Source organism: Nuphar pumila, chromosome 10 (genome assembly GCF_984573655.1).
Source record: "Nuphar pumila chromosome 10, dmNupPumi1.hap1.1, whole genome shotgun sequence".
Lineage (NCBI taxonomy): Eukaryota > Viridiplantae > Streptophyta > Magnoliopsida > Nymphaeales > Nymphaeaceae > Nuphar > Nuphar pumila.
This window is the reverse complement of record NC_143258.1, coordinates 30,441,360-30,457,345: the sequence shown is the minus strand read 5'-3', so window position 1 is coordinate 30,457,345 and position 15,986 is coordinate 30,441,360. Positions and strand designations below refer to the sequence as shown.

At 36.7% G+C, this 15,986-nt stretch overlaps 1 protein-coding gene across 3 annotated transcripts in view; it reads right to left on the bottom strand.

The window, feature by feature from the left end:
• Positions 1 to 1,751: 1,751 nt before the first annotated feature.
• Positions 1,752 to 15,986, bottom strand: part of LOC149826597 (P-loop containing nucleoside triphosphate hydrolases superfamily protein) — a 100,426-nt gene continuing 86,191 nt past the window's right edge. For 2 of the 3 annotated variants that reach the window (XM_090020074.1, XM_090020072.1), the window contains 4 exons: positions 10,604 to 10,691; positions 10,474 to 10,509; positions 10,295 to 10,380; positions 1,752 to 2,223 (listed from right to left, as the gene is read on the bottom strand). In XM_090020074.1, the coding sequence (XP_089876200.1) occupies positions 10,297 to 10,380; positions 10,474 to 10,509; positions 10,604 to 10,691 (208 nt within the window). In that variant the 3' untranslated portion in view covers positions 1,752 to 2,223; positions 10,295 to 10,296. The remainder of the gene's footprint in view (positions 2,224 to 10,294; positions 10,381 to 10,473; positions 10,510 to 10,603; positions 10,692 to 15,986) is intronic. The other variant, XM_090020073.1, reaches the window with a different exon arrangement.

The window sequence follows — 15,986 nt, the reverse complement described above, 5'->3', positions numbered from 1 at the left end:
CCCAACTCCCCTCTCATCTTCTTTCTAACACAGGCTCCCAAACATAGCTTTAGTGATCCCTGAGTTTACAACAATTCAGGTTTTCCTTTCAGCTCATTGTTTGAGCATAATTGTATGTGATTATCGAGGGTGCATTTTTTGTAAAAAAGGTGACATTACCCACATTTTTGGATTTGGATGTGACTCCTCTCTACCCACTTCTACACACCAAGTCGTGCAACCAAATTACCAAGATGACCCATTTCATAGCTATCTGTTGACTTTTGTTGTTGTGCTACAACAATAGAAGATGGTGCAGGAGTGAACCTGTTCATTGTATTTTTCTTATTGACCATATTATATTAATAAACAGATTCAAATTTTTCTATAATAACAAGGTAAAGAATATTGAACAAGCTTATAAAAAACAAATAAACTATTTGCATTTCGAAAAGCATTTAAAAAAAGAGAATATTATGCTTACCAAAAATAATGAAAAAAATTTATTTAAAATAACAAAAACAAAAGAAAATACTATTTCATTCAGTCGTTAAACAAAAGAGAACAATGTTTGATTCAACCATTAAACAACATAGAACACTGTGTTTACCAAAAAAATACACCATCAAAGGTTGAGCAATAATGACATGCCTCCTATGAATAGTTGCCGAAAGAAAAGCAGGTTGGAGACAAAAGACAAAAACATCCCACATTATGCAAAAATAATCAGGTTGAAGACCACAACAAGTTTATATATGATTCAAAAAAATATTTCACAAAAAATAAGAAATATCTCATATTTATCATAATTGTTCAAATATTTAAGTACAATATTTGCCATATAAGGCGATTCACAAATTACTTTATGCAAGATCGTGTAATATATGCAAAAAAGATATTTGCGAATTTAGTGGTAAGTGAAGTTTCACAAATAAATTTATGTAATTTTTTAAAATATATGCAAAAAATAGGATATTTGCAATTTTAGTAGTAAATTTTGCAGATAAATTTATGTGACTTCTAAAAATATACACAAAAAAGTAGGATATTTCCGAATTTAGTGGTAAGTAAAATTTTGCACATAAATTTATGCATTTTTGTGAAAGATATGTGAAAACATAAGATATTTGCAATTTTGATGGTTTTAATTTCACCGAAAATTCGCAAATAAATTTATGAGAGTTCGTGAGTTGGACCTAGCCGACGGGCCGTACAATTTTATCGCAATATGGCATCAATTCACAGTTGAGTAAAGTAAAAGGGTCCTAAAGATGTCAAATATTTCTGATTTTGGATATTGAGATAATATAAAAGATTATAGAGTTTTTGAGGAACCGGGTCAAATTAGCCATACAATACAGTAATTTTCCATTTCTTTTTCGCATCAACTTATTTTTTGGTGACAAGTAGCTTCACTACAAACATTTGGGCATGTGTACCATGACAGCTTTAGATAGCTTTCTTGCCTTTTTACTTCATTTCTTTAACCAAGAGAACTTTACATCATTGACAATTTAGATTAGCCTGAGAGCAGCTTCAAGCAGTTAAATTAACGTATGATAAACAAGAAAGATTACCAAGTAAACAAAAGTGGTAACTTGTTATGTGGTGCACTATGAGAGATTTAGATGATGATCGAATAACCTATTCGTCAAAGGGGAAAAAAATCATGGGCAGTTGTTTAGTAGCATCAGGTCAGCAAAACTGTCCGCACGTAACAACTAGCATAGTTGCTGGTGAAGTATAAAATCGTTTCATAAGAATGATAATGTGCATAAAAGTAATCTCACTATGGAAGGGGAGAAGTAAAATTTAGTCAACAATTAGAGTTGTTTTCAAGGGATATATACCATCAACTGAATGTGCCAACATCAAGCTAAAATGAATGCAAGAGCAAAATTAGTGGCTTTACTGGCTTCCTTCGTTAATCAACACAATGGAAGACTTTGACTAGCTCAGATAGGATCTGGTGTCCCCAGAATTACTAGACTGAATGCATTCTTCCTAGCAAAAAAGAACTTTCCAGTACAATGCGATGCCAAATTACAAGGAAATTGCCTCTTTCCAATGAACATAATTGACAATTGTACAGGAGATGCAGTATAGCACGTGCGTGCACATTCTTGTAGTCTTCCTTTCACCTCAGTTGCAGAAAAAGTTCATTGAAAGGGAAGGAATAGATATGGCACAATACAGGGAGGTTACAAAACTTCCACTTTGTTGTCAGCTTCAGCAACAATTACCCTGCTTAATTAGATAACAAGTTATATGAATGAAATCTCTCTCTCTCTCTCTCTCTCTCTCTCTCTCTCTCTCTCTCTCTCATATATATATATATATAGAGAGAGAGAGAGAGAGAGTAATGAGTTCCTTAGGCCCCCTTTTTAGGTTCCTTCAAAAATAGTAGTTTTAAGTATTTTTTCTCACATCTAACATAGTAGTTGTGATCTAAAGGTTTTGTTTAGTGGGAACTGGCTTTTGGGTGGACAGAATCTGACCTGTATACAGGTTTTTCCGGTGATCCAAAATCAATGGCTATGAAGGTACCAGTTTTTTCCGGCTTAAAAAAACATGTTTTTTCATCGAAAAAACATGATCCAAGAGTCGATTCCCACTAAATCAAGCATGTTAAACACATCTAACAGTTTAAAATCTATCATAAAACACTTGAAACCTATGGACAGAATAAGACTTTATGACATATAAACATGTTTTTCGAAATGAGAAAAATTGACCGCTGGCAATGCATTTAAAACTTTACAATACAAAGTATTGTGGGCCGTTGATTTTTAGCGCTTTAAAAACAAATCTAAACATCAAAAATTCATAATCCAAAACATGTTGCTCACTAAATGAATGATAAAATTCCAATGTGTAAAGTCCGATAGATGAAAAACTCGACCATCGGAGAATGAACGCCATCGACGGTTATAGATTTTGGACCTTCCTTTGCTTGGACAGTCCCCTTCATATATATATATATATATATATATATATATATATATATATATATATATATATATATATATATATATATATATATATATATAGGCCCTCTTTTCTCGTTCTACCCCATTAGGCCCCATAGTTTGAAGTGTTTTATGATAGATCTGAACCATTAGATGTGTTTATCATGCTCAATTTGGTGGGAATCGATTCTTGGATCATGTTTTTTCAAAGAAAAAATGTATTTTTATGAGCCAGGAAAATTGATGCTTTCATAGCCATTGATTTTGGATCACCAGAAAACCTGTATATAGGTCAGATTCCGAGGATCCAAAAGCCTGTTCCCACTAAACAAAACCTATAGATCACATCTATGGTGTTAGATGTGAGAAAAAATACCAAAAACTACAATTTTTGAAGGGAAATAATGGGGCAGAACGAGAAAACGGGGCAAAACGAGTGCATTACTCTATATATGTGAGAAAATATTTGCTACTAATGAAGGTGAGGAACTATTGAGCTTAGAAATCATAGGTGCAAGTTGAATCGACTCAATTTAACCACATAAATGTATTCAGCATGTTTGTTTGCTAAGATTTAAGCCCTGGATCATGTTTTTCTGATGAAAAAACATGATTTTTTGAGCTATGAAAATTTGATTGTGGATCCTTGATTTTTGAACCCCTTTAGAAAACTAATTGCTTGTCAAAACACATGATTCAAAATAGACTAAACAAACCACGTAGATCACATCCGTAACATTTGAGATACAAAAAATTGGAAATTTTTGAAGAAAACAGTGATTTCTACTTAATAGTTTTGTACCTTAATTAGTAGCCAATAGTTACGCTGTGTGTGTGTGTGTGTGCAGAACCAAGCACATAGCTGTTGAGATTTTCTTGTTGCAGGAGGGAATGAGTTGGTTGCTAAGTTAGAGAGATATGGGTACGATCCAACATGCAACTCAAGTTCAACAACCAAGGAGTTATGTCAGCATGTCCAACTTGTGTCACCCATGAGTATAATTGTGACATAGGTTGGCTGTCAAATCTTATTTGATAAGATTAGAAAAAACCCCAACCCCCTTCCAATTATGGAATTACCTGGTAATAACTACTTTGCTAGTTTGCTTTTCAATGATTTTAATTTTTAACCCTCCCCCCCCACCTCACCCCACCCCCAACCTCTTTCACTGTAACTATGTCCAAAGCAGGGTTTTAAAACCCGCCGAGTCAACTCGGTGACTCGCCTGACTCGGCTCAGCCCTCCAACGAGTCAACCCGGCAAGGTAAACTCATTTTGCGAAAACTCGGGCTGACTCGGGCGAGTTTTAAGCACTTTTTCTTTTTTTTCATTTTTCAAAGGCTATGGGCAATTTTTTCATATGTAAGTGTTCATTTTTCAAAGAACAAATAGCATAATAACAATAGACTTACCAACTTAATATAAAATCACAAAATTAGTAAAAGTCTATCAAATTTCACATGTCCATCATTCATTCCTTTTGGTAGCTCCAGGTAAGGAATCAAACCCAGTACCCCTCAATGAACATAGAGTGAATCCACTAATCCAGCTAATATAACTGATCCCTCATGCAACCATCTCTGCAACACTGACTTTGTTTGCATATTGATACTGCATACCAGGTGGTTGAAACTTGAAACACAAGATGAAAGTCATCGTTATTCTTCTATATCCTCCATCAGATCCCACTTAAAGTGGCTCCTGTCAAAACTCCAAATCCTCCTCCTAAAGGGTTTGAGTTTATTTCTTTCATTAAAAGTGTTGAGAAACTCTGTTTTGATGTCACATAATATGATACACTGTCTCATTTGATTTTATATGATATGATAATATGTTCTCTTGAAAAATGTTATATTATGACTGAATATGTTTTGCCATGAATCTAATGAGTATTTGATGCAAGGATATCTCACCCAATAAGGATGGAGACTTCATGTTCAAGTACAAATATGGTGCAATCATACTCCTTGAAGAAAAAGCTTGATGAGCCATGCATTCCTAAAGTTCAAATGAAGAAATCGGCTACCTCAAGATGAAGACTTCTTTCTTCTTTAGAGTCATATGTAACAGAACCTTCAGGAACTTGCATATTGCATATTACATATTCATTCATAAACACTATATCATAAAAGTATATGATAGTTTCAAAAAGGTCCTTTTTGAAAACCAATAATTGTACCTTCTTACAACCTTTTATGAAAAATACATTTTGTCATCTAATAATTGTACCTTCTTACAACCTTTTATGAAAAAGACATTTTGTCATGTAATAATTGTACCTTACACTATATACAAGACAACATGAAAAAGAAATGTAGGAAAAAGACAAAAACATAAAATCGGCTACAAAAGAAAAACAAATAAAATATGTTTTTGAAAAGACTTTTTTAAAGAAATGTTTTTTAATATAACAAGGAGACAAAAACATAAATTGGCTATACAAAAGAAAAACAAATAAAATATGTTTTTGAAAAGACTTTAGTTACCTTCTTAAGACAAAAACATAAATCGGCTACACAAAAGAAAAACAAATAAAATATGTTTTTGAAAGGACTCTAGTTACCTTTTTTTATAACCATAGAATGTCGACTTACTTGAAGTCATCATTCTCTTTACAAAGCATTAAATACCTCCTATAACAAATCCTTGTTAATGTCCTTCTCAAAGAATGTCGACCTTCTTTTGGTCCTCATTCTCTCTGGAGACTTTGAAAAACACAACATAAAGAAAACACTTGACATGACTATGTACAAATAAATATCTCAAAGCACTCATAGTACTTACACTCATTTAAAACAAAGAAGTACTAATGTACCTCAAATCATTAATTAGAATAAAGACAAAACTACAACCCAACGTTCAATGTACTATTGTAAGAAATAGACTTTTTACATAAAATATGTATTACCTAAAATATTACAACGACTAGTGTACCCTCTATTTCACTTTTATGGAAAAAGGCATTCTCGAACTTCTCTAAAAGATATTTTTGAAATGACATAACATTTCACATTTCAAAAAGTTACAATTCCAAAATATAACGACTACTTTTTAAAAGCTATATAAACACACTCAAATAGACTATTCAAACAATGGAATGGAATAGACGTGTGAGCTTACAAAGAGAAAAATTCCTATTCGATATTTGAAAAGAGAGCCTTGAAAAAGAAAGAAAAGAGAAAAAGTCAAGTCCAGCTCTTTGACAAAGAGTATCCTCTGAGTGACAAACAGAACATTCTGAGAATCCTTCATTCGTGTATTCATATCATTCTGAAGGTTCTATAGGAAGTATTGTAACTTTGTTATTCACTGTATTCCTTCTTTGTTGAAAGAAGTAGACCTCTGTGAAAGAAGGTGTTGCCCTTCTCTGTTGAGAGAAGAAGACCTATGTGAAAGAGGGTGTTGTCCTTCTCTGTTGAGAGAAGAAGACCTCTGGGGAAGAGGGTGTGCCCCTTCTCTGTTGAGAGAAGAAGACCTCTGAGAAAGAGGGTGTTGTACTATTTATCCGGTGACTCGGATGTTATAGTGGAAAGCTCAAGTGGTTTGCTTGGGGACTGGATGTAGGTCTGGATACTGACCGAACCAGTATAAATTTTGTGCTTTATGTGTTGTGCCTTATTGCTTAATTATTTTATTTTATCGATCATTATTATATTTCACTATTCACCCCCCCTCTAGTAGAATTTCAAAAAGTTCACGCCACTACTTACAAAGAACTATATAAGTACATAGGTACATAGAGCAAATGTCCAGAAGGAAACTTTGTTGCTGTGAGACCTACACAATAGTTGGCAGCCTGCCAGCCTGTTCAAAACCAACAGCATAAAATGCCCACATTTATCATTATAATATATATACATCCCAGCATTCTCATTATCCAAAGCTTATATGCATTTATGTGCATATATATAAGGCATGGTCCAATCAACTCTACATCAGACAGACGCTTGCAAATGTCAAGATAAAGTTCAATGTTCCCAAAATTTTGCAAGGATTTTCTAAGGCCCTGTAATACAACAGCTATGTCCATATATTCAAGATGTAAACCATGATCCAACATGGCTATTAAAGTTCTTGAAGCTAGTAATTAAGTCATTCTTTATATATTGTCTTGAAAGACTTGTTCCTGCTTGTGTAGTTTCTTTAGTAAATGTGAGATTTGAATTAAGAACAGTTTTACTTGATGTAATTTTACTCATTAATCAATTAAACTAGTAATTAAGTCATTCTACAAACCTTTATATGTTTAAATGACAATTTATATATTGTCTTTCTTTTAAAATCAAAAGTTAACAAAACCCGGTCCGAGTCACCGAGTTGACCCGCCGAGTCACGAGTCAATAAAGAACGAGTTGAGTCCCGAGTCACGGGTTTTAAAACCTTGGTCGAAAGTAATATAAAAAATTTCTTTCAAAACTAGACATTTTATAAGTATTTATTTGAGTTTAAAATTTTGATGCAAAAAGTTCAAAGTTGACAATTTTCAACTTTAAGGTACTTTACACCAGCACTTGGTATTCTCCTTATTACGGACAACCCCAGATCTGTCCAAGGAGGATCCAATTTGCAAGATTCAAATCCATATCTGCTCAAGAGTCCCAGTGGCACTTAGGGATGCCCCTTTCTATTGGGATTCTTATTTTCTTGGTTTCATGAGACTCTTTTCTTGGATTCTTATTTTCTTTAGGATTCTTGGTTAGACTCTTTAAATGTGTTTTTTTATTCTTGATTAGTTATGAATGAAGTTTGATTGAGATTTTTACCTTCTCTTCGTTCTTGTTCAAGATTTTCAAACTCGAGGCAACATGTTTCACCCTCCTCGCACGCATACTTCTTCCCCTACGCAGGATGCCGGCCTAGGAAGGAACATTTTTCTCCCTCCTCCTTGTTGTCGCCCTTCCTTGTGATTCACGCCCAAGCCATACCCATGACCGGATCTACATAATCGTCCCTCCTTGAGGTCGGATTCTGACATTTGGTATCAAAGCGAAGCTTCCTATGGAATCAAGAATGGTGGATCTACGTTCTTGGACATAGATCAAACTCTTTTTGACTTCAACAAGAGCTCACGCCCTTCTCGATTCCGACCAGGTGCGATCTGACCTTATTCTTGTGGTTCTTGTTGGGTTTATTTAATAAGTGTCACCTTGTGATTTTATTTCTCTATCGAACACCTTTTTTCGGTAACGTACTAGGCATGAGGCTGATTTTTTGAAGCCCGCACCAAGATCAGATTCTTGGGTTTAGTTGGCGATTTTGGGAGGGCCTAACCAACCCAGACGTATGGCTGAAATCAGCTCGCAGCACTGACGATCTGATCTTGCGTGCAAAAGCCCTATACCTATTGAGATTCATGCATTTGAGGGTTCTTTTGTTTGCTCATGAGTCCCTGATACATGCTTCTTGAATCCGTAGTTATCTTGAAAACTCCAAAGATGACACGGGCTCAAGATCTAATTGGTGAGCTTTGTACTAAAATTTAGAATCGCGACAATCACGTTGAAGAGATGATCAATAGGGTGATGTAGGGCCTCAGGGACGTGAACGAATGTATGGATGCACTGAACAGGAAGCTGGATAAGCAGTTTCAGCAAGTCCTTATAATTCTTGATTCCCTCCAGAATCGGAGAGCCCAGTGTAGCTCCTTAGGACGTCTCGGGGGATCCATCATGAATGGTCCAAAGTCGGGCTCCACCAATGGGCCCTATTCAGTCTGCCAGCCCCGGTTGAAGTTTTCAAAGTTTGCCAGTGGACCCCACCAGCTGGCTATTTTGTGTCGAGCAATACTTCAAATTTGCCAAGACACCAGATGAGGATTGGGTTGCCTTTGCCTCGATTAACATAGAGGAAGAGGCAATCCACTGGTACTATTGGGAACACCCTCTTGGGCAGCCGTCTCCTAGGCCTTGGTGATACGGTTTGGTTCTTGTCTACCTACACCAACCACCATGTCACGCTGTCAAGGATCCGCCAAGAGGGCAGTGTCATCAACTACCAGGCATAATTTGAGCGATTGAGCAACCTCGTGACGAATGGTCCCAGGAATTGTTGATTGGGATGTTCATAGCAGGTCTCAAGGCGGGCCTACAGATCGAGGTCAAGGATGAGGAACCCATTACCTTGATCCAGTCTTTCGAATTGGCACGTGTGGCCGAGGAGAAACTATCTAGGATGGGCTCGTAGTAGTGGGACGACTGGACAGAGATTCATGTCTTATGAGGTTGACCATCCAATTAAACCAACTAGTTGCACAAATGCAAGACAACCCACACCGGAGTGCAATGGGTGTGCAGCCATTCAAGTAGGATATGTCTGACTCAAAGGGGGCCAAACAACTTGAAGCAATTGTTGATGCACAGGCAACAAGCCTGTCATGGATGAATGTGGAAACAAGGGGTGGACAACACACTCTTCTTCCAAGTTTGCCAATCAAGGTGAAACCGGTTGTTGCCTCGCTCTTGAAAAACTCATGCACTGTCCTAGCTCAAACCAGCACAACCAAGTGCAGAATGCCAACAATCAAGCTCAAGGACACAGTCACTTTCCAAGCAAAATCAAGGTATGTGAGAAAACCCCATGCCTAGTGTTTGACCCTGGGGTGACAAAGATCAGTTGCTACAGCAGTTTCTAGATAGTTCTCGCCTTGAGGACAAAGCGAGTCTGGGAGGGGTGGATTGTAATGGATCGCTCCAGATCCGTTCAAGGAGGATCCAATTTGCAAGATCCAGATCCACCCAAGGGACTCAGTCTGACTGGCAATGGGGGACACCCCTTTCTATTGGGATTCTAGTGTTCTTGGTTTCTTGAGACTCTTTTCTTGGACTCTTATTTTCTTTAGGATTCTTGGTTAGACTCTGTAAATATGTGTTATTTTATTCATGATTAGTTATAAATGAAGTTTAATTGAGATTATTCTCAGCTCTTCGCTCTTGTTCAAGATTTTCAAACCCGAGGAAACGTGTTTCTCCTTCCTCACACCGTTATTTCTTCTCCTGCACAGGATGTCGGCCTAGGAGAGAACATTTTTCTCCCTCCTTATCGTCGCCCTCCCTTGGGATTCACACCCAGGCCATACCCATGACCGAATCTGCAAAAGTGTCCCTCCCTCATGTCGGATTATAACACTCCTAATGCCATGTCATAACCAAGTTATACAGTATCCTCATCCAGCAATATTTAAACTTAAAAGGTGCCATTACTGCCAGGAAAAAATAGCTACAAGACCCTGACTGGGATCTAAAATAGCCAGACCCAAAAATAGTAGCAGACCACACACATACATATATGTGTGTGAAATTATATACTTACATTCTATTTGAAAAAGAATGATGCCAAAAACAATTACCTCTAAATCTTAGCAACTCGGGCAATTTTAGAAAGAACCATCCTTATACTACGGATGCCAGCACCAGATTTTGAGCTCACCATCATCTAGATGCACAAAAACAGTTTCAAGTTTAGCACAAACATTTCTTCCACATACCTACTAAGCATGCATGACATCAGTTAAGGGGATTAGCCTACCACAGGTTCAACTATTGATTTGTTCTGCTTGAGCCCCTGCAAATCGAATCCTTGTTTTAACATACCAGGCCAAATATAGCAGAAGAAACCTGAACTAAAATTTCATAAAATAGAATTTCCGGATTGTTACCTCTTGAATTTGCATAGCACGCCGTGCAACATCTATTGGAAAAACTGTATCTGTCTTGGTTAGAACAATCTGATATTGTGTTTGAGATCTGGGAAAGAAAATGTAACATCATTATGATCATTTTCAGCTCACTGCAATAAAAACAGCAAGTAGAAAATCATGAATTCTTTATTTTGTACAAACTTAAATTGTGACTGTAACTTGTATCAATTAGAATACAGCCTATACAAACTGAAAATTGAATACTCATGTCAGTTTGATGCCTCTGTAATATGTCTATCATGATTGTGTAAGCATCTGCAAAGAACTAGTTTAACGTGTGTGTGTGTGCGCGCGCGTGAGAGAGACATGCATTCCCAAGTGGTTTATAATTATATGTTAAAGAGTGTTTTCTCTTAAATCAGTTAAATTTTACTATTTTATAGGGTAAAATTATATTTATTCAAAAAACTGACTAAAGGATATGGAAAATTTCTAGCTTCCATAAGCTTAGGCAGTAAATCTTCAGTTTCACATTTTATGGGACTGTTGGTCTCTAGAAGTGATGGTCTAAGGGGGCATTATCTTAAAAAATCCATATTTGAAGGCACAAAGGCAATGGCAAGTTATGCAATACCAAAAAACCTGCCCCTCTTGTGCCCCTTGGATCTGCCATTGAGTACTTAACTGTAGGAGAGGAGAGATGGCAAGGGATATCAAAATCGATAGGAGACTACATAGCTCTCATTAGTATAGATTTAGTCACACTATACAATACTGCTGTGACATCTTTCTCTTTTTAATCGAATAACTGGGGAAGCCACCTCACTAACTCACAAACTGACCGGTATAAAAAACCCAGGTACCCTTTTGCCCACGAGGGAGTATACCCAGCTTCCACTTTGCAGCCACCCATGGGTTTCAAACTCATGACATCCCTTCAACTTGATGAAGTTCACAAGTCACCACTACCAGATTAGCAGAGTCCTCATGGGCTGCTGTGACATCTTTATGTGAATATCGCAAGGCACCATTAAAGGGACAATGTAATATCTCAGATTTTTTCATGATTTTTAAAGTAAAAAAAAATATAACTTTAAATTATATATTTATATAAAATTGATAAAATCGTGGGAAAATGTTTAAAATAAAGGTGACATCGACAGGGTCTGGGTGTGGCCCAGAGCCCACTAACATGACCTAAATGAGTTAATTCTAAGTTGTAAAAATTTTGGATTTTAACCTTTAAATTCAAGCAAAATTCAGGTTAGATTCAGGTGAAATTCGAGAGCAAAATTCAGGTATAACCACCGTTAGATCCGCCTCGGAATGTAGATCGCGTTGGCAACCTGTTTTTCTGAAATCGGATTATGGTTGGCTCGAAAAAAATGTATTTTTCAAAAATGACCGGTCTCTATTTTTGACATTTTTCTGGATTGAATCAGACTGGATCCGCTCAGTTTGATTCAAGTTAATATGGATTTGGACTCAGTTCAGGATCCATATTGATTAGGATCTGGTCCAGGTTTGATCCATTTGGATCTCAGATTCAAATCTAGATCCGAGATCCATCCATGGCAATTTTAAAACCACTTTAAATTTAAGGTTTTAAAATCAACTTTTAAATTAAAGGATGAAGTAGAGTTCTACCTGGGGTAGAACTCTACCCCACATAGCCTTCTAGACGGGGGGCGTCACCCTCCGGAGTATTCTTTTAGAATATTACATTAAATAATAAAAAAGAATTAAAAAGATAAAATATCTAGATTATAAGAGAGAGTAGAGTTCTATGTGTAGTAGAAGTCTACCCGATTGAGATAACCATCTAGAGGGGATGTCACCCCCCTTCTAGATTAAAACACATAATATAAAAAGGGGCCAAAGTCTCTCCCTCTCTAGAACTCGAGTTCTAGAGAGAGAGAGAGAGAAAGAAAAAAATGAGAAGAAGAAAAATAATTTTTTCAGGCATCCATCGATTTTCTATCTTTTTTCGATATACGATTCAAGGTACGGGTTTCTCTCTTAATTCGCTCAGGAAAGGGAATCATATAAATTGATTTAAGCATGATTTTAGTAGGGAAAAAGGGAAAATCTGATTTAAATATATATATATATATATATATATACATGGATGTAGGTTGTTGATTGTCAATTTTCCTTGTGCATCTAATCTGAAAATATGTATAAAGCATGCATCTGAATGCATATATGTCGATTTTTCTTGTTCTTGCATCCGAATATGCATGTAGCTAGAATTATCAATTTTATTTCTCATGCATACTGAATATATATATATATATATATATATATATATATATATATATATATATATATATATATATATATGTGTGTGTGTGTGTGTGTGTGTGTGTGTTTCAGACTTAACGAATTTAGCAATCATACATCTAAATAGATTTCTTGATTCAGATTTACATAACCATGCATCTCAATAAATTTCTTTGATTCAGATTTACATAACCATGCATCTGAATATATTTCTTGATTCATATTTACATAACCAGGCATCTGAATATATTTCTTAGATTCAGATTTTGTCGAGTTACATAACCTTGCATCTTAATATATTCTTTTGATTCAGATTTGTCTATTGTTCATGCACCTGAACAAATATTTGTTATTTTCGGGTTTATCGAGTTCTATACTCAGGTATATAATCATTTTGGGTTTGGCCCAGAGTTGTCACTTGAGGAAACGGGAGCGAGAAGCGATACGTGAAACGGGAGCGGGAAGCGAGGCACATTCAAAAATGTAGGAAGCAGGGAAGCGTGGGACCACTTAGAAGAAAATTATGAACCGTCTTGGAAGCAACCTAAGAAGCAAACAGGAAGCGAGAGGAAAGCGAAAAAAATGAAAAAAAATGGGGAAGCATGGGGAAGCGCGCTTCCCAAAAAAGGGGGACGCTTCCCCCACGCGTTTCGGAAGCACGATATTTCGTGCTTTTGAAGCGCGTATCGGGGAAGTGCGTTTCCCCATTACCCTAGGCGCTTCCGGTAACTCTGGTCTGGCCAACCCATGTACATGCTTTTAATCATGTACATGGATCAGCCAACATTTTGTACACGTTTGTACAGGTCTAGCCGACCCATGTACATGTTAATGATCATGTACATGAATCAGCCAGCATGGTGTTCATGTGTGTACAGGTCTAGCCGACCCATATACATGATTATGAACATGTACATGGATCAGCCGGTATGTTGTAGTATTTTGGTCTTGCCGACTCATGTACATGATTTTAATCATCTACATGGATCAGCCAGTAGGCTGGTATATGTGTATTTGTGGTCTAGCCGACCTATGTACATGATTTTAATCATGTACATGTATCAGACAGCATGTTGATTAACTGTTTATTTTAGGTTTGAGCAAACCATGTACATAGTTATGATCATGTACATGGATTAGCCAGCATGGTGAATAAAAACTTATTTCAGGTTTAACTCTGCCTGTGTATAACTGTTTAGTTATACACTGTCGGTCCCAAGCCCGGATAAAGGAGGAGGGTAGCGGTAGGCCAGTGACAGCCAACATAAAAACTTAGTCATACCCTATGAATATGAACCAATTTGAGAATTTCGTTGGGACGTTCCCCACTGAGCGACGCGTTGTACTCTATAGGACCGGAGGCAGTGATAAATGGGCAAGGGTTGCTAGGTCGTCGCCCAAAAGCGACGCGTCACACCGGCGCCCGGGTGTGGTGTCAAATAGGCAAGGGTTCCCTCACTTTGTTGGACGGGTGGGGGTAAAGAAGTCAGTCCAAGACCATAAAATTAGGTTAGCCACTTGGAACATAGGGTCTTTAACTGGTAAGTTGGTAGAGTTAGTAGATGTTATGTGTAGGAGAAAGATTGATATTTTATGTCTACAAGAGACCAAATGAGTAGGTAAGAAAGCAAAAGTAATAGAACCTTGGGGATATAAGATTTGGTATACAGGAATAAATAGGAATAGGAATGGAGTAGGGATTGTTATGAGTCGTGAGTTTATAGATAATGTAGTTGAGGTCCGTAGGAAGGGTGATAGGATTTTACTTATTAAATTAGTATTAGGTACAGATATTATTAATATTATTAGTGTTTATGCACCTCAAGTAGGTTTAGATGATTCCATTAAGCATCAATTTTGGGAAGATTTAGATGTAGTAGTACAAGGGATATCTTATGGTGAAAAGCTTTTCATCGGCGATGACCTTAATGGACATGTAGGCATTAGTAGGGATGAATTTATGAGTATCAATGGAGGCTATGGTATAGGAGAAAGAAACGAAAGTGGAGAAAGGATTTTAGATTTTGGTTTGTCCTATGATATGATCTTAGCAAACACTTGGTTTAGGAAAAGGGAGTCTCACCTAGTAACATTTAAAAGTGGGGTTAATACGAGTCAGATAGATTTTTTCCTACTTAGAAAGAGAGATAGGGGTTGTTGCATCGATTGTAAGGTTATACCAGGAGAAAGTGTAGCTACACAACATAGAGTCTTAATTTTAAATCTTAGAATTAGACAATGCCGCAAAAGGGATAGACATAAGATAGATTCTAGAATTAAGTGGTGGGCACTAAAAGGAGCTAAACAAAGAATGTTTGTAGAGCAGGTAGTTAAGGAAGTTGATTGGTGTCTCGAAGAGGAATAAGATAGTTGGTGGCATGAGAAAGGTCGCTAAGGAGGTATTGGGTGAGTCTAAAGGCGGTGCACTGCTAAGTAAGGATACATCATGGTGGAACGAGGATGTCAAATTAACTATTAAGGTTAAAAGAGAGTTATAAAAATCTAAGAGTCGTGATAATGAGAATTTGGAGAAGTATATGATAGCAAAGAAGGAAGATAAAAAATGTAGTTCGAAACGCAAGGGATAAGGTATAAAATGAGGTTTATGACAAGTTGGATACCAAAGAGGGCGAGAAGGATATTTATAGGCTTGCAAATATGAGAGATAGGAAATCGAGGGATCTGGGTATGGTTAGATGTATCAAAGATGACACGCAAAGGGTTTTAGTCAAAGATGAGGAGATTAAGGAGAGATGGAAAGATTATTTTGATAAGCTATTTAATGGAAGTCATGCTCAGGATCTTGGAGACTTCTCCATTCCTTTTCATGAGATGAATTGTGACTTCATGCGCAAGATTCAAAAGAAAGAAATTGCAGAGGCTTTGAAGAAAATGAAATCAAGAAGGGCAGTTGGCCCAGATGGTATTCCTATCGAGGCTTGGAAATGCTTGGGAGAGAAAGGTTTAGAATGGTTGACAAATCTTTTTAACAAGATTTGGCGAACAAATAAGATGTCTAATGAGTGGAGGAAGAGTACTTTGGTGCCTCTATATAAAAATAAGGGTGATATACAAGATTGCACAAACTATCGTGGTATAAAACTCATGAGTCATACTA